We start from the raw sequence: 24,040 nt of genomic DNA on the forward strand, positions 1-24,040 counted from the left end.
TATGTCCCTTGATACCTTTATCATGACAAGAGAATATGTTATGAAAAGTCACAGATCCAAAGATTTAGGTTAAATTATGGTTAAATTTTTAATATTAAATAAGGTCTTTCCTATAATATTGAAAATATCTGAATATCTTAAGTAGAATTGTTCATAAAATATTAGATTGTCAGATGTAGTTGTACCCTCTATATAAATCAAAAACATTTTTGCGTAAAGCAAGGAAATATTTTTTGATAAATGGAAAGGTAACAGTAAATTTTATTGAATTTAAAAAAAAATGACCCTGATAATCAAAATTTATACTTGGTTGACAGGTATTGTTGTTCAGTGGTATTAAAGAGATTACTTGTAAATAGACTACAGATAGATTATATTTTATAGACATCAACTATTTCTACACATTTTATAGTGCTATCTTTCTTAATTTGATTTGAGTAATCTAGGCAACAATCGAATTTAAACTAGATTACAATTTCAATTCCTTTTTTTTCTAATATTTTGTCTTCATTGTAATCTAATAAATTTTCTACCATAGTTAGGTTCCAATATCATTATTCTAAACCAATCAAAGCATGTCATGTTGGACCTGAATTGTGGGAAAGTGCAACTTGGAAAGCAATATGACAGCATCCCACAATTCTTTATTAATTTTAAGAAACAGGATCTACATCTTTGATTGGTTGAAAATAACATATTAGAACAAGACTGGTAGAAAACTTGTTAGATTACAATGGAAAAGAAAATTGAAATTGTAATTATATCAGTCTCAGACAGACTGTAAATATACAGTATAGTTCCAATGAAAGAACTCAGGATAACATTAGATCTGAATATTTTTTATTATTTGGTTGTTGTTTTTTATATGTGACAATACTGTTGTTTATATCAAAGTTCTAAATAGAACACAAACAAACCTATGATTTACCTGTGTTTTATATACTCTGATCACAAGGGCGTCCACGCAATGGGACAAATAGATTCATTTATTCAGATATCCTCCAGAATGCATCATTTCAAGGTAAAATCCCCCCCCCCCTCCCTCCCTATAAAGGAATTTTCAGACGCCCTTATCAGACTAATAACAGATCTGACTTATATTTTGTTACTTTTTCTTTTGATTTCAGTTTCATGACCATGCTATTGTATGTATTTTATCTGTGCACTTTGTTTTGTTTGTATTTGTTTCACAGTAATGAACTTGTGATCTATTTTTTAATAACTTTGATCTGAAAAAATATTCATGTGATTTACTATGATATTCAAATAGCATTTATACCGTTTTGTGTGCAACCAGATTTTTCTAGGCATAAGTATTTGTTTTGTGTGTTATTGTGGTTTTAGTTTCTGTTTTTTTTGGCTGTAAATTTCAGTCTTGTTTTGTTTTGATTATCTTTTTAGCATTTGCACTAATAATAAAAGCAATATCAAAAAATGTCAAAATACAAAGAAAATCAGGGAAAGAGTAAAAATGAATTCAGTTGTATCAGAAGTAATCCCAATGATTTTGTCCGCAAGAACTAATGTAATTGACTTTTATCATAGAATTAGTGTCATCAAATATTATTGCAGCCAAATCCTTAATACCTGCAGTCAGATACAAAATCAGGAAATAAGATTATGTCATTAATATAAAATTCCTTATTATTGAATCAAACAGTTTATTCATCGAGAAGATCTTCCCTGACAGACTGATTAAAATTAGACCCAACTTTCGCTTTTTAAGAAAAAAATTATTTTGAATATAGCCACTTCAGAGTAGGGTGGACTATAATAAAAAGATAGCTTGCCAGGCAAGGTAATATATGCCAAGTGGCAGCTTTGATTTTGAATAAAAATATTTGACAGTACAGTAACAATTACCAGTATGAAATATTCAACCTTCAGACATACACTTCTTTTGAACTTTTTGGGGTGTTACTGAAAAATATTACCAAGTTTTGTAAAACTCTGTCAAGAATTGTGCCTTCTAGAGTGTTGACGAGTTAAAAATTCCTGGTCTCCAGGAATTAAAAACTAATAAATAAATGAAACAAAAGTTGAGTAAATAATGCTACAACAAAGTTTTTTTTGCAATAACTTAATATTTTTCTGATTTTCAATAGGCTTCATCCTTGGGTGATTACAAACACTCACACCTAGTTTCGTAAAAATCTGTCCATAATTGAACTTTGAAGTTTCATGTAGGCATATATGATTATAAACCAGACGAAAGTTGAGTCTAATTTTAATTATTAGACTGGTATTGATATATTGCCAAGCTTCAAATTTGTATCTTTCTTTGTGTAGAGCCATCTATGTTCAAAATATATGTGTGATTTTTAGCTTTGTTTTCACAAATTGTTGACTTTATTAGTTTCCTTCAGTATTTAATTGTTTAAGACAATAAACGGGTTCTTAGTTGTGTCTCAAAATGAATAAAATAGAGGTGATGAGATAATTATATCAAATTATAAAAACATTATTATACTTAAACAAATCAAAATCCATTCTTTAAATCCTTTACAGAGGGGAAAAAAGATTTTGTTAATTGCAGTGTGGACATTTTTGTAAACTTTTCATTTGGAGATCAGGAAAATGATTATATTTAAAATCTGTCTAATTATTTATTAAACTTTTGCTTCGTTTTCTTTTATTAGTTTTCATTTTTAGTGTAGCCACAGAATAGGGTCTAATGATCGGACCTTTGAACATTCATCAAAATAACCGTTTGACCTAATCTGATGACATCTACTTTAACCAATCGAAATTCTTCAATCTCTCACAAACCGTCAACGCTGGAGAAGGTGTAAGTTTGATTGGTTAAAGCAGGTTAGGTCAAAAGGTTATTGCAGTGGGTAAAGTAATCAAAACTAATAAAAAAACGAAATGAAATTTGGGTCTCATTTTAAAGCAATGCTACAACAAATTTTTTATTCATGAGAGTGGACCAAAAAAATTGAATTCAATCGACTATAGCAATTTAGATTTATAGCAAGTATTCTTTATACAGTGCTCACCACCTTTCAATGGTATAACCTTCACAATATATATTATGTAATGTTTTGATATGCTGCCTCACATAATAAAGGATTTTTCTTTTCAACATTTTATTGTGCTTAAATTCCTAAACTGAGTTGTTAGTTCAGAAATATGTGTGTTATAAACTGCACTTAAAGATCCCTTGACAGTTGGAAATCAAATAAGAGTGGTAAAATTTCCCTCATTGCACAATGTTTCCTGTCTTCAGTAGCCCATTGGGTGCAGAAGTTTCATTTTTTTCTAAACCGAGGCGTTTGATACCAGTCTACGACATCTTTAGTGCTCATAGATCTTTCCACCTTCCTTTCAGTGATACGGGAATATCCCCTGTCATTTAGTCCAAAAGTATTTCAGACTTGAATGTCCCAAAATCTGGAATTGACAAGTGATTTAACTTGTATCTGGCCAGGAAAAGCTCCCTCATTGCACAGTACATATCTTTTATTATCTTTCTATTTTCTTTTAGTTTCTAACAATACAATTTTCCAACGTAAGTTAAAATAACTCAAATATACCATTACATATCTACACAATTGAATACTGAAGATTCCATCATGCAGACAAGACTAAACATAGTGACCGAACATAGCGAACATTTCATATTTACATATGCGTGAACAAAAAAAAACATTTACATCTTATTGTTTTATTATAATACAATATAATATTATTGACATTTCTTTCAAAGAGATACAAATTTGTTATAAATATAAGCTATTTCAGCTAATAGAACCTCATTTACTTAATTTCAGATGTGTCACTTCAGAACGTTCCGAATTTATCTCAAAATGTAGACATGAAAATAAGTTCTACTTGTGCAACTTCAGTAGGGGTGCAGGCTGAAAATTGGTCAGTTGACTGAGAAATTTTTGTTATTATGTGTACAGGTAAATAATATATGATCATAAGTGATTCAGGCAGCTGATAATTATGGAGGTCAATTTATGCCATTAATCCATCAATTTAGTTAAGTTACGTGTGAATATAAACATTTGATTTTAGTATTTCAATCATTATGTTGTTTGAATTATAAGTACTAGTTAATAGGATATTTTACATTTGTCTTTGAATCAGTGAATTAGACAAATCAGTAGAGCATGGATTATTGGCGAAATTTACCTCCATAGATAATATTATCAATTAACTAGCAAAGCGAAAATTTGATAATGAACAAACACCAACATAAAATGAACAAAAGTAAATGACAAGATCACAAACCCGTAATTCCATGTTTTATCAAAGACTGATAATGTATGCATTATGTATCGAGGTGGCCAAAAAAAAAAAACAATAACAATAAATTTTGGTTTTTAAAAGTGGTTCAACCAATTAAGTTGTAATTTGGTGAAAAGATGTCTAATATATCTATAATTATGAGGTTAACTATCATGGCCATAGCTTTGATATTTTATGAATGATCCTTAATTGGAAAGTGTAATTGTTTTTTCAGGCCCACCTGATACTATTAGCTTCTATTTGAACATTCCCATTTCGCATTCAATGTTGGTGGTTCATATAAAACTACTATAACCAAATGGTTAAAGCAATGAACCTTACAAGTTATATTCATACTGCTTGTTGGAAATTTACAGAAAATATACAGTGAAAGAATTTGAGCATAAAAGAATTAAAATGAATAACTTTGAGATAGATGAGATAACACAAGACTCAAAATCTACTGGCAAAAGATTCTTTTGAGTAACTCATGCTGATAGAGGAAAGAAGAAAGAAAGATACAACCATTTTTTACCAGGATAATGACTTAAATTTTGATCAACTTTCATGTTTAAATGATGTTGAAATACACTGCAGACTTACAATCTGCATGATGGAATATTGACATATTTCAAAAAATATTAATGAATGTAGTTTATAAAGGCAATATGGAAACACTATGGTTAAAGTAACACAATGTTTGTTGATGTGTTTTCCTCCAGAAAAAAATTAACCATCCACAAGCAATGTGTCATCAATGATATGGTATCATCCAAGAACTTGGTATCATCAATGAAGAAAGTGCCATCAATGATATGGTATCATCGAAGAACTTGGTTTCATCCATGCATATGGTGTCATTAAAATATCATGGTATCATCCAAGAACATGATGGTGTCATCAAAAAATATGGCACAATCCAAGAACTAGGTATCATGAATGAACATTGTACAATCAAAAATCATGGTATCATCCAAGAATATGGTGTCATAAAAAAAAATTGGTATCATCCAAGAACTTAGTATCATCCATGCATATGGTGTCATAAAAAATCATGGTATCATCCAAGAACATGAAGGTGTCATAAAAAAATATGGCATAGGTATCATGAATGAACATTGTACAATCAAAAATCATGGTACCATCCAAGAACATAGTGTCATCAAATATCATGGTATCATCTAGGAGCTTGGTATCATGAATAAACATTGTACAATCAAAAATCATAGTATCATCCAAGAACATGTGGTGTCATCAAATATTATGGTATCATCCAAGAACTTGATATCATGAATGAACAACGTGCCATCAAAATCGTGGTATTATCCAAGAGCTTGGTATCATGAATGAACATTTTACAATCAAAATCATGGTATCATCCAAGAACATGGTGTCATCAAAAATCATCGTATTATCCAAGAGCTTGGTATCATGAATGAACATTAATGTAATTAAAAAATGTGGTATCATCCATGAACAGTCTCATACATGACAATTTACAGTCTCATCTCCCCATATACAATATTTATCTCTTCATCAAGACCAGAATAAAATACTTATTGCCATGGCAACACAACAAGCTCCTACATAGGGACTTTTTCTTTCTCCTGAAAAAAAGCAAATTACAAATATAGAAGAGACTACACTTAATTAAAATTTCAAGAATTCTTGTGTAATGCAATGAAGACAAGAACAAAAAAAATACAAACTTACAAAAACACATATAATTAAGACATGTAAAACATAACCCACAATTGGTATATGGGAAAACATTTATTTCACCTTTGATTAATAATTCAATATTTTTCAAAATTAAACCAAACTTTCATTAAGCTCTTTTATTAGCTTTTATTTTCCAAATAGCCACACAGTTATAAGACTGGCCTCTTCACCATTCGTCAAAATAATATTTTGACCTAATCTGATTACATCTTCTTTAACCAATCAAATTCCTCCACTCTCTTATAAAATGCCAGCACTGAACAAGGCAGAAATTTGATTGGTTAAAGCAGGGTTATCAAAAGGTTATTTTAACAAATGTTTAAGGGGCTGGTCTTTAGACCCTAAGTGAAGTGGCTATATTAAAAATAAAAGCTACTAAAAACAGAACGAAAGTTTGGTATAATTTTTAATAACTGTTACACTTTTTCCATTATATTGTAACACTACAATTTACTCAAAGCATCATACTCACCAATTCTAGCAAACTTCCAAAATATACCCAAAAACCTGCAAATTTTACAAAAATAAATAATTATTGCACAAAGAACCCAATAATTGGAAACCGCATCTTAACAGTGAATATGACAATTCTTCAAAACTATTTATTTGATAGTTTGAGACTAAGGCAATGCAGCAGTTCCGTGTGATTAAATCAAATTGCTGTAATTTCAATCTCTTAAATCAATTTTCTTTCATTGTGCATTAAAATTCATTAGATTTTCATTTTGAAAAGTAATACAGGGAGCTTTATTTTGTTCTATCTGACAATAAGCATTTCGTTCTCATACTCTACAAGTCTGCATTAACTTGATATAAGTACCTAAATCATGGGTCTTGTGGAAAGTTCATGCGTAAATCTTAAGATGCTTACCCAGTTTTATTTCTATCTATGATACTTGGCATTATAGATCGAAGATAGGTACATGTACATATCAACAACAATAACACTGTCAATAAACTTTGGAAGTTAAATAAGGCTGACTGAAAAAAAAGAAATGAAACCATACAATTTTTTCTTCATTATTGACAATAGAATAATCCTCACATCACCCTTCCCCATTCCCAAATTGAACCTGTTCTATTTCACCTCTTTCGCTCCTTCCCACTTTATCCCTACCCAATTCATCTCTTGACACTATTTATGTGGTTTGTAGTGAAATGTAGAAAAATTGTGCGTTCCAGTTTATTCTTTATCGAAATCCAACTGCCTCAGGATCTTAAAGATATACTACCTCTTGAAATGCACATGAAATTTAACTTTGAGCAATAAGAGTACATTGTCATCAGTGGACTTACATGAGGTTATAACTATGCAATAGTCTCTGTGTGTGTGATCCCCATCATGAGCGAAAAACGCGGGTAAAGTCCAAAACTGAGTAAATATTATTATTGATAAAAATATAAATTTTATGTTCATTCTAAGAGGTGGTATTCCTTTATATGTGTGCTAGGCCTAATCCAACATATGCCTCATAATGATGATAAGGGGCGAAGTGGGGAGGGCTGTTATTAAAGCTTATATTCATTTAACAAAATGTTTAAGTTCTTTATGTCATTCTACCAATTTAATTGGGAAGGAAATTGTTGGGCAGCTGCTAGGCCAACAGATTTACCTTCCTACCCTAAAATCTAAATATAGTCCATGTTTGTTTTACTTTCGTTTTGCTACACGATACTAACTAATGATTTATAAGAATTATCATGCTGATTTTATAAGCAACGTATTAAAGCATTAAATTAAATAATATCTGTATTTCTTTTCGGTAAGATACGTGATTATTACCATTTTGAATTTAGAAGAGCACTCTATTTCATTTTCTTTAGCTGGAAATAAAATATCATCGACGTGTTGATATATCTATAATTAGAAACATAATCTAATTGGCTCGTTGGAAAGTTCTAAGCCAATCAGACAATATCAATTGCTATGGCTTCGTACATTCTCAAAAAAGGGGTTTTAAAACATGAAACGCAAAGATGCTACATCCTAGGAACTATATCAATTATTTCAAAAGAAAAAAGAATAAGCTTTGATATATTTCAATTGAATAGAAAAATAGAATGAGTACGTCAGTTACTTTATTTTCAACATGATACAATAGTTGTTCGTTTCTTAATAAGTTAGGTGAATACTTTTAGAAAATGGCGTCTAAACCATGTAAACAAACGTAATCTTCATTTATCTTCGAAATCCTCCTATACGTATGTAACTGGGGACATTCCAAAAGGTAAAATATGATAGAAAACAGTCTTATTAAAATTTTCAGTGAGGTGTCACGCTCTATCAATTGCTTACTCTACGTTCTGCCTCTGTGGACTAGTCCTTTATCGATTTGGACATAGGTCAGGCTGGTGTAGAGACAGAAAAATAAAGGCCCTGTAAAATGGAAACATTCTGCATCTCCACAGGTGCACAGATTTTAAACCTATTTAGATATCTTGGATCTGCAAAACCCAGATGTACATGGAAATATGAATATTTTTGTAGTTAGTCATACCATCATTTTCTCCCTACATCATTTATGTCACGTTTCCGGTTCCAAAGTTTTTTTTTAACGAAACTTTTATTGCTTCATCCATTTACAACTTCATGAGCCAAAAGTTCAAATCTCACAGCGTCACATGATACTTACAAAACAAAAGTTACGGTGATGCCTAACACCAATATACAGTCATCGTAAAGGTAATTTAATGTAAGAAAACGCATCTTTGAAGGTATATTACAGGGTTAATTTTTTCCAACTCTACTCAAGCAACAACTGTTAAAATATCCATCAGAGGCCGGATTAGAGGCAGATGTTTCGGTCTTTATCCAACTTAGACCAAAACATTTTAAAAGTTGTCAGCTGGTGTAGAGACAAAAAAATTAAGCCCTCTTTTTTGGGAAACTTTTTAAATTTCAAACGCAGATGATGCTGGACAAGACTGATTTGAAGGCTCAAATTTGACGGTGAGCTGAGTGATTGACTTAGCTAAAATCTTCCCATTTCTGACCAAAGGTATGACTGGTCAAAAAAATGTTGCATCTGTCCCTTTATTGTAGGTTTAATAAATCCATCCTATCCAGATATTTTCAGAAAGATGTATAATTTTGTAGTTCAGGAATGCCATCATATTCCCTCTACGCCATTTATGTCGCGTCTGCGGTTCCATAAAAGTTTTTTTTTTAAAAAAGATATTGATATTTTGTGACCAATTCAAACTGCGTGCGCAGCGAAAAGTGCAAAGGTCACAGAATCCTTTGATAATAATTCAGAGGTTTGGAAAATCCCCACTAAACAGGGTCTAGTTTTTCTGACTTTTCTTCTCCAGCGGACAACTGTCAAAATATCTATCAGAGGACTATATCCAATATAGAAAGTGGTTTTTATCTGTAAAGATCAATTCCAAGATATTTGGCCAAAGATCAGCTGGGCCCTAATTGTGAACCTGATTTAACTTACATGATTTGTTATATTATTTAATTTTAAGGATTTTTGAATTGAATCTTTTAAATTTTAGCACTGATAATGAGTAAGAAAGTATTAAGTAAACTATCTGTAAGTGGAAGTAAGAAGAATTATTTTTTATTATCAACCACAACAGAAGACAAAGAAGATGGTTTTCAACTTATTTTATCAAATGGAGAAAGTGTTTGGGAAGGAGAATGTATGATATTTTTACTATACTTTTGTACAGACCATATAAGTTTTCAAATAGTATTAAGGTAGGAATAGACGATGTACGGTATCTAGTGCGGTGTACATTGTCTGATGATCGATACAGTAGAAAATAGAACAAGATAACACGTGAGGTACAGGTCCGGTCACGGTGCAGACACGATTGGCTTCTACTACTACTTACTACTGTATCGATAATCCCGCACCGCACACCACACCAGGCACCGACCTCGTCTATTCCCACCTTAAGTTTGTACATGCTCTACCAGTCTTTCCATTCATATTTACTGCATCTTCACATTGATGGGGTATTACAAACTCTGTACTCATACCTTGATTGCAATAGCCACTATCATGGAATGCAGTAATTTCATTGGTTTGTGTACAGCAGCACATATACAGCTAGTTAAAATGGACTAAATGAATGTAGTAAGCATTGTGGGTTTGTGTTCACAGACTTTTTGTCAGGGCCTCTGATTGACTGTATTCGCTAGCAACCATCCAATCAAATCCCTTCATTTAAAAATATCCATGGTATAGGCCTACTAAACGCTTATTGCTACCAAAAAATTGTAAAGAAGATTTAGAGCAGACTTGAATACTTGAATGTTTTTTTCATGATTTTGTGTCAAGATAGCACTGGTTTAGTCAAGTTCTTTCAAATGAATTTACAAACAATTTTTGTTAAAAAATGAGAATCTTACCTCAGATTTTCATTTTGAAAACTAAGACTAAAATAGCAGATTTACATATAAAAATTAGATCAATAGATACATGCCTTTTGAATTGTATTTATTATTTTAGTATCAGCAGATGAAATAGACAAACAGAGGAAGAAATTAAAGATGGATTTTAACACATATTATATACAGACAGAGAAAGCCTTTACTCGTTCAGATGAAGACAAGAATTATGAATATCAAATCAAAATCAATCAAGATGATACAGCTAATTTATCATGGAAGAAACATGTTACTAATGATGATATCAAGGTAACATTTGTTAATTTTGAGTTATAAGGGCACTTCTTAGATTCGATCTGATTTTGGTGAAACTTGGTATATGAATTTCTGATGAATAGTCCATGACACAATAGAAGCTAATAGTTATTAAGCACAACTTATTATGCACCTCTTGATGATTTCTTAGTCAAATTCAAATTTTTAGTGAATGCCTTAAATTTATTAAAATTCAGAGGAATATATATTGAATAATTTGATTTATTTTGATCATTGCTTTTAATTTAAACCTGTCTGGAAGAAATTCAGTACATAACATATGAATATTTTCAAAGTTTTTGAACTACGATTGCACTATGAAATTCTTGATACAATACAAATATCAATTCTGACAGCAAGATGCCAGTGATGGTCGATGTAGAGAAAACACCCCTTCTCTCCCCTTCCGAAAAAAGGCAAAGATGGGACTTAAGTTCTAATTTTCTAAGTCTTGAATCACTGAATCAGTGTCATTGATTTGAAAAGAAACAATGCTGTTTGTATGAGGAATTTAATGTATACCAAGTTTCATTGCTCATAACTCTTAAGTAGGTCTATGAACTTTTCAACCTCCCACACTCCTGATGTTACTCAGCTATGTTTCATTTTTATACACCCACATTATAATATGGTCATATATTGTCGTCGGTCTGTCTGTCAGTCTGTCCGTCAACAATTGGCTTGTGAACACAATAGGGACAACAGTTTACATTCGATTGCCCTTCAGTATGAAAAAAAACACACCAAAACCATTGGCATAAGAAAGTCCCAAGAAGAAAACATTGCAAATTTGTGGGCATTTATCACCATGCCTAACAGGCTATGTTTTCACCAGGTTGACAACTGTATATCTGCAAATTTAAGCTCTGAAATTTACAAGTTGACTATTAATTTCTAGTTTCAGCTTGGACATGTTGTATTATTATTGAAAGATGATGTTTCATCTAGTGTTTGTTCTATATTAGAACATTGTGTGAAGACCAATAAGTTGAATACTGACAGAATCCACTCATTACAAACAGATAATGAAAGATTATCACAGGAGAGAACCATGGCTTTAAAGGTTAGCAGTTTATCTGGAAAAAATTAAAAATGGTGATTTCAATTGTTTTTAAAGAAGGGTTCCCTTATTTTCATTTATGAAAATGAAAATGCTAATACTTATATGCATAGAAAGTAGAGGTGTTTTACTGATGTGGAAAAATACCAGTTTGTCTCACATGTCCATAATCAATTTATAATTAACCAAATTAGAAGAGAATTACCAGCAGAATTCTAATGAGTGACATTTTCATAAATAATGATAAGGGAAACCATCTTTAAAAACAATTGAAAATTATCTGCTTTTTATACACCAACATGAAATAGGGGGCAATATTCGACAGATTTTGACAAAACTTTGTAATATTATTCAGTATCGCCTCAAAAAGTTCAAAGGAAGTATATTAGAATTTAGTTTAAATATGATCAGAATCATGTTAATTAATTAATTCTTATTTCAGAGACTAGAGAAATGTGTAGCTGCTAAAGAAGAAATGGAGAAAGATCTATATTCTAAGGTAGTATTGTTACTTACCGTATATTTCCCAATATAATGCGCAGTTTTTTAGCCCTTACAGAAGAGATTTGCACTTTACACAGTGAAATAAATTTTGAGTTTTTTTCTTTCGAAAATACCACAAATCGATGTTGAGGATCCGCCATTTTGTCTTCCTTCATTGCCATGTTGTTATGTTTATAAGAGGTTTAATAACTTTAATGTATTTTGTAAATATTTTGTATTAATATATTTGAAATTGCTAAACTGAAATAGGTATATTAATATATTATTCTAACTGGCTATTATGAAATACTGTAATTAAGTAAGGAGAGGGACAATGTGTGACACTATAATTTGTGAGCTACTTGTACTTGCATGTTAATTAATCAAATTATAATTTATCTTTACTGATTGTCCACATGAAGTTTAAATTTGATTAAAAAAAGCACACAAAGTGACATGCTGTATACAACTGAATTTTAAAGATTTCTAATAATATGTAATGGCTAGCCACAAAATTTGGGCACTTCATCATTGTTAAGAATTTGCAGTAAAAGCCTGAAAATGAGAGAATGTTTGATTTAATTTAATTTTACAGTTTGTAGCTGTGTTAAACAGTAAAAAAGAAAAATTAAGGGAATTAAAAGAAAACAGAAGTTCTGGTAAGTTTGATTTCAGTGTTAATCCAATACAGATTCTAGTTGTGTCTAAAAGTGATGAATAAGAATAAAATGCTTTGAAAGAAATATCTAGATTATTATTGCAAAGAGAGTGTGCAAGAATGTATAATGTGCACCCCGTCTTGCCCTCCAGCATATCTGTCACAATATGCGAAATCCGGCCTGAGGAAAAAATCAACAAGTTGGCATAACACAGACACCATGATATTGAGTTGTAATGTCCATGGCTGTAACTTTTTGGGGCCTACTTGTAAAATATTTCTACAACATAGTCTACTCTTTTACTCCTTATAGTTTTAAACTTCATTTTTTATTTAAAAAATGAATATTTATATGTGTATGAAATCTGTTACTTTCATTCTCGTAATATTTAATCTGCAATTAATCGGAACCAAGTAAATATGTCAGATTGCTGAAATATTGGAGTACTCCGAAGTCAAAATTAACAGAGTATATTGATAGTATTTAAAAACAAGAGGTATTCTGAAGTAGGACTGGGCGATATTGGTTCAAGTTGATATCACGATGTTAAGCATTAATATATCACGAAATGGGTATATATCCTTATACCATAATTACCATATATCACAATATGGCGGTATTTCGGTATTTTTTAATCAGGCGATATTATTAACAATATAAATTTCAATATCGGTATTTATAGTGATACTGTATATCGCCCAGCCCTATTCTAAAACGAGTCTACTCATACTTTTTATTGAGCCTTTGGGTGACAACCGTAGTTTAGTGTAATCGTTGAAATTGATCAAAAGTATATATTATCTATATTTATCATATTTTTACAGAAGTTTCAGAAGAAATTACCTCCTCACCACCACCAAAACGTAAGATAATGAAAATATTTTTATATCATCTATGATTCGGAATGTGTTATGTTTATTCTAGCCTGACAAATCTGGCCTATATTTGGATGGGATATCAGAACTGGGTTTAGGGCGAGACATATAATCTTTATTTTCATGGGAACCAATTTTTGGATCACTAAATTTTGAGAATTTTCACTTTGAGAAAAGCTGAATTTGGCATAAATTATGGTAGCCTTTCTATACAAAAATGAACCATCAATGAGTGGATCAAGATGTAAACAAATATTTTGCGATGTCTCATGGTCTCACATTGTACCAATATACAGTCAAGGAATATGTCTTTCCCTGCTTCGCACAACTCTGTAAGCTAAGCCTACCCCTTGAATGTATTTTGATACCGTGTGGGCACAGGGACAATGTAAATCATACAGCAATGTCTTGATGGACTCATTAATGGTTCAGCTTTGTATATTTGAACTTGCAACACATAAACAAAATCATCAAATGTATTGAGTCAGTGGAGAGTAGAGTTGGTCTGTGTTTTTACAGCTTCAACTTCAAGAGCTAGTTCTATTAGAAATGGAAGATCAAGAAAGAAGAAGATGGTGGTGAAGGATGATGATGAAATGAGGTATGATGAACTTGATTAAGATTAATATACTTCAGCTAAGATATATAAGATATATATATTTTGCCAGCCTGCCTTTTTTAAATTTCCGACTGTCGAGAGATCTTTAATGTGCACAACAAATGACCAGGCATTTTCCATGTCAGCCCCTCTTACCTGCATCCCTGACAGAGCGAAACCAGGTTAAAAATCCGAAGGTATTATCTCGCTCTATGCCAGGATTGCCTCTTAAAATGTATAAGAAATGTTTATTATTTTCAGTGAAGAGATGAATACAGATGAAGAAGAGGTATGATGATGTTATTATTCAGAAATAATACAAATGGAACCAACTTGCTTTTGTAAATGAAAAGTTACATAGTTTAAATTTCTATTAATGGAAAGTCATATGAAGACTACCTAGCTAGATTAATGCTTTATATTGCAATTAAATTGATCAAAAAAATTTATGATTTATCACTAAAAGTAATCATGTAAATGTTTATATGACATATCCTATCAAACATGCATGGCTGGGGTCTTTTTTCTTTGAGGCAAAAATCCTGTTGTCTTTGAAGTCTGATCTGTCTTCTCATTGCAGTGATTTTGGCAGACTTCAGATGATAACCACCTTTATAGTATATAGGCACAATTTTATGGAACAACAATAACTGGATAAAGTTTTATGCAACGTTTCAACGTGTTTCCCTGGCACGTTGCATAAAACTTTAACCAGTGATTATTGATCCATAAAGTTGTGCCTATATACTGTGCTTACAGTTATTAAATGCCATTTAAAGACTTCAACTTTACAATAGATATCAAAAAACAATATATTTAGCAGATACCATATTTTTTTTTTTAATTCTTCAAACCAAATTTTTTTTGGTCAAATTCTACATGAGACATTTTCCTTGATATAGCTGCGGCCCTGTTATTAGTATTTGTGTCTTCTGCCAGTTTTAAATGATCCATAAAATTTTCTGCAGACTCCACCACCAAAACGTCAACGTAAAGCAGCCACTGGTAACAATATGTCTGATGGTGATACTTCATTGGTTTTAGAAGATGATGTCTCTACATCTACAGTAGTTACAAGGTAGACATCTGAAACAAGTTCTCTTCTGTAATCCTAAACTGTCTCATCAATTAATCATTTTCATTGCTTTTCAATAAAAAATACTAAAAAGAAATAAGAGTTGATAATGACAATCAAATATAAATTTTTAATAAAAATATGCTTTAGCTTGATAAATGGTTTGAAAAACTAGCAAGCTATATATGAATTAGTGCTGGCACGACATATATTGGTGAATTGATGTATCGTGATACAACATGTCAACTGCCTATCATATTGCAAGGTTGTGTATCGATACTTGATGATACCTCTCATTTCCTCTCATTCCATAAAAAAGTGGGTATTTTTTTATCAGTCAGAGATTGTAATCACAAATTTTTCATACAGACTTGATTAAAATTGATCACTCCTACAACTACATTACCAAATATCACAGTTATAAAGTTATAAATTAATAAATATTGAAACTTTGAAGATAAAGTGTGAATTTTTATCCTATTACCCTTGTATCGCAATGAGTATTGTATCGTGACCCTTGTATCACAATGCGTATTGTATTGTGACCCTTGTAATGTGATGCGTATTGTATCGTGGCATGATTGGCGATACCCAGCACTTATATGAATACAGTGATAACTTGAATACTAGTATGGGTTCATAATGCAAGGGGTGGAAAACTGAACTTTGATGAAAACGAATGAATGGCGAAAATTTTCATGAAACTTTAACCAAACCTGGGAAAATGAGATGTTTTGGAAAATGATTTTAAAAATCAGAGTTAATAAAATATTGTTAATGCTGTACCCTCATTTTAGTTGCCATTTTAACTCTGGCATCTTTTAAAATGAAACAAATTTTTACCAAGTTGAATTGAAGTATATACTGCATAACTAACAGTGGTCCATTTTCTGAATCTTTATATTGTAGACCTGCTAGACAGAGAGCTGGAACAAAGAAAGCTACCCCATCAAAACCTGTTCTACCCAAAGTCACAAGAAATCACTCTAATGAAAGGTCTGTATTATTGGTCAATGAATCCTGCATCATAATTCCCTAACAGATAGACAGTAAAAATACTGTTAAATGCATGTCTGCAAACATTTTTTTGTGACAAAAAGTCTGTTGCGACAAAAAGTCTGTTGCGTTTGCAAAATGAATTGTTTTTTGTTTCAAGCAAAAAATTCCTTAAAATTTTGTCAAAATGGTTTGAATTTTTAACAAATGTTATGGAAACAAATAATTTCATTCTGTTGTGTGCATTTAAAAAAACATTTTCTATCCTCCACCAACCAATATATAATATCTCACATAGAATAAATTTGCAATAGAACCCTGTGATTATGTGAGACAAAATTCACTTGATAAAGCCGCAAGGACTGAGCATCCATTGAGCTCATTCAGCCACGCTAGAAGCAAGAGTTCTTTGACACAATAGTAAAATGATAGGAAAAATACTAAAACAAAAAAAAGGAGAAAGATATAAAAGAGAGATGACAAAATTAATGAAAAAAAATGTTGCTCCTGGAGAAGAATAATGGGAAAATACTCAAACTTTACGGTTGAAAACTTCTGATATGCTTGAATCACAGATTCTGGAATCTTTCAAATCACGACTAAAAACTCAACTTTTCAGAAGAGAACACTCTGATGCAAAATGCAAATCTTGTCATCTCTTTTTATCATTTTTTGTCTTATTTTTTATTAATCTTATCATCTCTCTTTTATATTTACATCTTTCTCCTTTAACCTGTGGTCAATGTAAAAATATGCTATTTTCTGTTTCAGTGGAAGTTCAATGAAAACTCGAATGAGTAAAAGTAGTTCAAACAACTCCAATATAGATGCTGAAGATTTATTTAGTGATTTATAGTCTATTTCAAATGTTTTATTTGTTATTGTATATTTTTTTTAAATTCCCATTTTCACATACACATCTTGCAGGAATTCTAAAAAGGTTTTCTAGCATCTTTAAGTATACCTTTATATTTTCTCTTCTATAGTTTGTTGTTGGATTTGTCTAAGCATTGACTACTGGATTTAATGGACTGGTTCGTCATCCATTTGACCAATTGTACCTTAGTCTCAGAAACAACAGGAATTTTAAATTAAGCTAATCTCTAATAGGTTTTCAGCTCACAGTCCAAAATTGATTCTTCAAATCCTTGTGTGTTCAGAATTTGAAAGTGAAAATGATGAGTCGTCTTTTCTTGGGACTCTGCCATATACAGAAAAGACATCTATAGAAATATAGTAAGTGAAATTCCTAGTTTGAGGTATTTTTGAAGGAATTATGCTATTTTTGTACGTATCTAGTACCTCTAGGCTATTTACATATACTCAAGACCTAAAGTTAACCCTGAAAATGGAGAACGATTTGATTTCCCTCACATAAGAACTCTTTTGTACATTAAAAAGCTAGAAAACCAATTTACAATTCCTTCAGAATATTCACAAAATTTCATCATGGCAGCTAAATTATTTTATCATATTCATTTTTATATTGACCAACTACAAGCAATTTTTTATGTTCTCAGTGTTCAATAACAGAATCCCTCTTTAATCCAATAAATCCATAAAACAAAGTAATAATTCATAGAGAAGAAGTTGGCGAAAAATCACTGATAATTAATTGTGTATTATGTACGTATATATTATGAATAGATTACATATAAAAAGTGATACTCTTATGTTAGTATTTGGAAATACATTTTTTGAATTAATACAAATCCATAAAATGTATTTAACTTGCAACCTGGTGTTCCATCACTTGCTAGAGATGACACTTTCAAGAATTTTCATACCAGTTTTCCCTTGCCAGCGTTACAGTAGGCACATTGTTCATATAAAACATCCTGTGACAGTTAAAGATGGATTTCCTCATTTTTACTCTCAAATTAAGCAAACTATTTGATTAATTGGTGTTTCTAATGAATTATCGTGTATTCTTAACCACATCTTCATGTTCTTATTGCATATAAATAACAGTTTTGACCGATCATAAATGCCCATGTGTGTACAGTCTGGATAAACAAAAAACAGACTTTTTGACCTTTCTTGATCGGTCACTCATTGGAATTCTGCTGGTAATTCTCTTCTAATTTAGCTAATTATGAATTAATTATGGACATGTGAGACAAACTGGTATTTTTCCAAGTCATTAGAACACCTCTACTTTTTATTCATACAAGTATTAGCATTTTCATTTTTATAAATGAATAATAAGGGAACCCATCTTTACAAAAATTAAAAAAGTGGCTCAAGTGCATAGTTGCAACCCTCACACGTAGTATTTGAAAGGGTCATCTGTTATACAAAAAATAGAATTGATTACCGTATTTTATCGCCTGATCGAGGCGAATTTTAAAATCACTAAAAAATTCACTTGTTGGACACGGCGATTTTTTTACGCCCGTACGAATCTCCGGCATGAGATATTTTCAGCAAATTCGGTCGTCAGCCCGTGTCCGGGGCCGTCATACTTTAATGGGAAATTGACACCTTTAAACCAATCGGACGTGATGTTGATATCATTTGATCATTTGCTGACTCCGCTTTCTTTATTGATCATATGATCGATGGAAAATTTCCGCCGACTTAGACTCTTATAATCGCTACTTGTGTCCCTTCGAAATCGGGCTTAAAAAACCTCTGGTGATTTTTAACTATGTATAGAAGACATGTATATCAAAGTGTTCTCTTTGAAAACATTTTAACATTTCATTGCTTCATTACCGAAATTCCTATTGTTTATGTGAACAACTGATAATTGATTGAAAATCTGTTAGAGCATTAAAACACGTTCACATAAGTACCTCATGGTGGTTCTGCATGTACTGGTATGTTCAGAGTTAAATTGAAGGCCATCGAACAATTTTTGCTTGCAAATTTGCTATTCACGGCAATTTAGACGAAAATGTCAATGTACGCTTTTATGCCATTTTTACAACCATCGGCCATTTTTGTATGTTCAGAACCAGTGGACCTTGAACAGTGGTTACCAACCTTTCTCAGTCTTCATACCCATGTAGCAATCACCTGGACCTTTCACACCACAAAAATTTCTTTCATCTACATTTTCAGCATGTGTTGATATGAGGTGCTCTCTTAATTCAAAACAAATTCTTCTCCTACACCAGTTAGCCACAGCCTTGACACCCTAGCCCCACACCTCAGGTTGGGAACCGCCCAGAGATGTGACCTTGAGAGATGTGACCACTCACCGAACATGGACATTTCGTCATGAATGGCAAATGTATTTTAAGGCTAGTGTTTCTAAAGTATGAATTGACCTGCTCATCCCAGTTCCTTACTCTGAGGATGACTAATAAAGTCTCCTGTCGAGAGATCGTCATTCAACTTTCCAATGAGAAAAGGAATGTCAAATATGATGTTCACATGACAATAGTCATTGAGATAATAAGAATCAACTCTGGATGAATAACACTATCATCAGAAAAATGAGCAACCAGGTCGAATTCTGATGATGATTGGCATAATTTGAAGAGAATGAGAAGTACATATCAACACCAACATGTCAACATATCGGAAAATGCAAGAGCAAATACTTTGAAAACATTAATGAAAATACATGTAACAACTTGGGGAAAACAAGCGGGTGGTAAATTGTTAACTCATATAATGTAAACAATCCAAAAGAGCAACTGTCCCCACTAGTCAATAATAGTATCCCTTTTTTTACTGCAATTGAGTCAGTCGCCTCGGAAATCTGTTTCCGATTAAGTAAAAAGTGCTTTCTATCTGGAAATCAGCAAATGTTACCACAATACTTAAAGATAGCTTTCCAGGCAAGTTATATACGCCCACTGGCATCTTTGATTTTAAACAAAAATATTTGGCATTAAGCTTACAGTAACAATTATCAGTGTGAGATATTCAACCTTCAGTCTAACACTTCTTTTGATACTGTATAATGTTACCAAGTTTCGTCAAAATTTGTCAAGAATTAGACCTTCTAGAGTGTTTACGAGCTAAAACTTGAACGCTTTTTTAAGAACACGGTCAATAACTCAAAATAAATATTTTTCGATTCTTCTGATTTTAAATAGGGTTCATCCTTGGTTGATAACAAACACTCACACCAAGTTTCAGCAAAATCCGACAAGAGTTGTGGCTTCTAGAGTGTTCATGGGCTAAAAATTGAACGCGTTTTCAAGAACAATGGCGTAACTCATACTACAGTAACAATTACCAGTATTACATATTCAACCTTCACTTCATTTGAACATTTTGGGGCGATACTGAATAATATTACCAAGTTTCTGTCAAGAATTGGATCTTCTAGAGTGTTTATACAGGCTAAAACTTGAAGGCCATAACCCATATTAACAATTGTCTATTGTTTCTGATTTTCAATAGGGTTTATCCTTGGGTGATTACAAACACTCACACCAAGTTTCGTCAAAATCCGTCAAGTATTGTGTCTTATGAAGTGTTTACGAGCTAAAAATTTAACGCGTTTTCAAGAACAAGGGCAATAACTCAAACTTAATAGATTTTAATGTGATTACAACCATACCAAGTTTGGTCGAAATCAGTCAAGAATTGTGCCTTCTAGAGTGTTTACGAGCAATTCTGGACATACGGACGGACGTGGGTGACAACAATGCAAATGCAATTATTATAGGCCAGTATCACATTTGAGTATTGTAGTAAAGTTTTTGAGAAACACATCCAATGCCATCGACCAGCAAGGTTATAATGGATCAATATTCTGCGACACCGACACGTTTGGCTCTGAAATAATCTTGATGCCGTCGGGGTCAGAGGACAACTCCACAAATGGTGAATGACTTCCACAAAATCAAAGAACAATGTGTCGTAGCGAATGGATTCTCCTCTAAATCTCAAACGGTTTCAGCTGTTGTTCGGCAGGGTTCTGTCTTGGTTCATTATTAATTTTAATATGTATTGATGACAATGTAAAACACATACGATCGAATATACGTATATTTGCCTATCTGATCTATTGACGACCCGAATGCATGAATCCGAAGATGTTCTTAATCATTATCTTGAAACTATCAACAACTGAGCTAGAGCTGGTGACCTTTAGCACATTTTAAACGCTTCGTTTTAGAGGAATTGTAGAAACCACATACGTCTTCCTAAAGTTGGAATGGTTCAAATAATTGTCCCCGATACAAACTGATATTTTAGATACTTGAGACAACATGTGTTTTGCAACCTCACTTTTACAAATGGCAAAAACAAATCTAATGCCGTTAAAGGACCATTTTGAATGGGTTAAAAACGATAAAAACATCATTGTAAGAAAAAGCGATAATGGAAGTTCAGGTCTTATTTTAAGCCTCGATGATTATATTAAAGCGATCAAAAGTCAATTAAATAAACACAAACATTTCCAAGTTTAAGATACGCCATTTATTTTTAAAGAAACTGGAAGAATGATCAATGATATTCTAAAAACATCAATAGATAAAAAATATTCATCTCTGATACCTTTCGGCTAATGTTTCTGCGCGTCAGTGGCATATTTATACGCCCCCTAAGATTCACAAAAATCCATAAACGGAATGGTTTCTTGAGTCATATCTGATTTCGGAATATATTGACCATTTTTATTGCCTTTAGCTTGTAAACATCCGTCATGTCTTAGAGATACAAACGACATTATTGAAAAACTTTAAAAACTTCAAATTACCACAAATGCCTTTTTTGTAATTACCTGACGTCAACAGCATGTATACCATGTATTGATAAGGAAACAGGATTAAATACGGTTAGAAATCATTTGGAAGATAAAAAAAAAAAGACCAGATTCAGAAATAATTCTAAATTTATTTGAAATATGTTTAAACGGTTATGATTTTTCTCAACGGCAAAATTTATCTTCAAAAAGCCGGAACAGCTATTTGGGTAAGCGATTCGCTTCCAGCTTCGCAAATATTTTTATGGCAGAATTCGAACGCTTGTAATTCTTCACAATTTCTTCTTTTCCAAAGTGCGTTGCCCTGAACAACACTAGAGTAATATTAAAGACAGAAATTCGGGATCAAACACAGACTGTATACATTTATGTATATTGGAATCATGCGGCTTTCCAGCATTTCAAGAAGGCTGTTGCGCCTTCTATCCAACCAATCGTCGATGTCTCGATGCTACCAAGCTTTCCAGACTGTATCGAAGCCTGTGCAACCAATGATGAATATAAAATGTAGAGTATCATCCAATAGTTGTATTCTGTTCGGCACCGATGAACTTGACTCATTGATCACGAAACAAAAGAGAGAGTTCTACCTTACTGGGCAAAAAAATATTAATTCTAAACAATGAATGTCATAATACTTTAGAGCATGTCTGTTTTCTATTATATAATTCCTGTATCGGCTCTAGTGGGTGATAGTGCAGAAGAGTCTGATACCTTTTCAAGATGGAGACTTTTCTCATCTTCGCATCTGCAAAATAGTGGAGATACAGATAGAAAAGCTGATTTTCCACACAAATGAACATCTGGTACAAATGCATTTGGAGAGAAGCAATTTGAAAAAATTGAAGAAGGCTGTAAGCAAATATATGATAGAGGAATTATTGTACTGACTGCGGTAACCTAAGGGGATCAGCTAAAACAAATATCTCGTCATTTACTGAGGGCTCTCTAAAAGATCTAAAAAAAAAAAATGAATGAAGAAAATGAAGGGAACTTCAACCATAATATCAATGTTCTGAAAAATAAAGAAGATTTTTTGGTCGTGGCAAGAAGATCGAGTCTAAAAGAGAGGGGGATTTTTTGCGCTCTCAATACTGTAAGACATATTTTGTTTTTATCCTCAAACTTATGACATCATAAACAGAATTGTCAACTTTTCAGATATACTCACAAAGAAAATGAAGAATCTGATGATATTTCTCAACAGGCAGCCAGACGAGGAAAAAATTTACTCTTCAGTGCCTTACTAGAAGGTGACATTGAAGAGAAACTTATTCCATTCTTTGAGAGACTTAGGGACGATGAAATTAAGGTATTTTCACTCCTTAAATTGAATCACTTGGTGATGTAATTTCCCACTGAACTGAAGATCTGAAATTACTATGTGAATATATAATAGAGCAGAAGAAAAGGATTATTCATAAACTGGTACAAGCTTCATCAAATATACATGACTGCATCATCGTGCATCTAATCTCTAGAATCTGCATTTGTAAAACTCTCTGTTAAAGGGGCAGTATGCACAATTTTCATTATCAAAAACATTGTTGCTTATACCTCTAAAATATTTCTAAAATATGCTATTTACATCTCTGTATTTACTTGACCAAACTGATATTGTTTTATGAAGTTGTATTAAAAACGAAGCGTAATTAAGCAGTTTGGCCTATTGTGGTGTTTGGCTTTATAACGGCTCGATATTATTGCTTGAAAAATATAATATAAAGGAGTTTCATCCAATGATATTTTGAAAATGTGTTAAAAGAGGCTTGTGAGGCAACAAGGCATCTGCTCGCTAACCTGATGTTCCATCACTTGCTAGAGATGATACTATCAAGACTTTTCATACTGGTTTCTCTAGGTCAGTGGTGCAGGAGGCACATCCTGTGACAGTTAAAATTGAAAATTTTTTGAAATCTCCTCTTACTATTTTGAATCATCCACACTTAATCAACTACGCGTATGCCACATCTAAAGCCAAACAGTTAAAAACATTTTTTTGAAA

The 24,040-nt window shown here is 32.1% G+C and overlaps 3 protein-coding genes across 3 annotated transcripts; 2 read left to right on the top strand and 1 right to left on the bottom strand.

Annotated features, from left to right (window-relative positions):
- Nucleotides 1-5,051: 5,051 nt before the first annotated feature.
- Nucleotides 5,052-5,529, top strand: LOTGIDRAFT_121810 (hypothetical protein; the record flags this gene model as incomplete). Its single annotated transcript, XM_009059180.1, is given in 3 exon segments — nt 5,052-5,239; nt 5,259-5,394; nt 5,425-5,529. The coding sequence occupies 3 exon segments, from the start codon at nt 5,052-5,054 to the stop codon at nt 5,527-5,529; spliced, it is 429 nt and encodes a 142-aa protein (XP_009057428.1).
- Nucleotides 5,530-5,772: 243 nt separating this feature from the next.
- On the bottom strand, nt 5,773-6,963 carry LOTGIDRAFT_121854 (hypothetical protein; the record flags this gene model as incomplete). The annotated part of the gene is made up of 3 exons (XM_009059181.1): nt 5,773-5,843; nt 6,431-6,465; nt 6,830-6,963. The coding sequence occupies 3 exons, from the start codon at nt 6,961-6,963 to the stop codon at nt 5,773-5,775; spliced, it is 240 nt and encodes a 79-aa protein (XP_009057429.1).
- Nucleotides 6,964-8,100: 1,137 nt separating this feature from the next.
- LOTGIDRAFT_163116 (hypothetical protein) lies at nt 8,101-17,217 on the top strand (the record flags this gene model as incomplete). The annotated part of the gene is made up of 12 exons (XM_009059182.1): nt 8,101-8,116; nt 9,460-9,606; nt 10,422-10,609; nt 11,520-11,678; nt 12,118-12,174; nt 12,754-12,817; nt 13,642-13,680; nt 14,212-14,293; nt 14,552-14,579; nt 15,259-15,368; nt 16,275-16,361; nt 17,133-17,217. The coding sequence occupies 12 exons, from the start codon at nt 8,101-8,103 to the stop codon at nt 17,215-17,217; spliced, it is 1,062 nt and encodes a 353-aa protein (XP_009057430.1).
- Between the last annotated feature and the right edge of the window lie 6,823 nt (nt 17,218-24,040).

The sequence above is a fragment of the Lottia gigantea genome (assembly GCF_000327385.1).
Source record: "Lottia gigantea unplaced genomic scaffold LOTGIsca_38, whole genome shotgun sequence".
Classification (NCBI taxonomy): domain Eukaryota; kingdom Metazoa; phylum Mollusca; class Gastropoda; family Lottiidae; genus Lottia; species Lottia gigantea.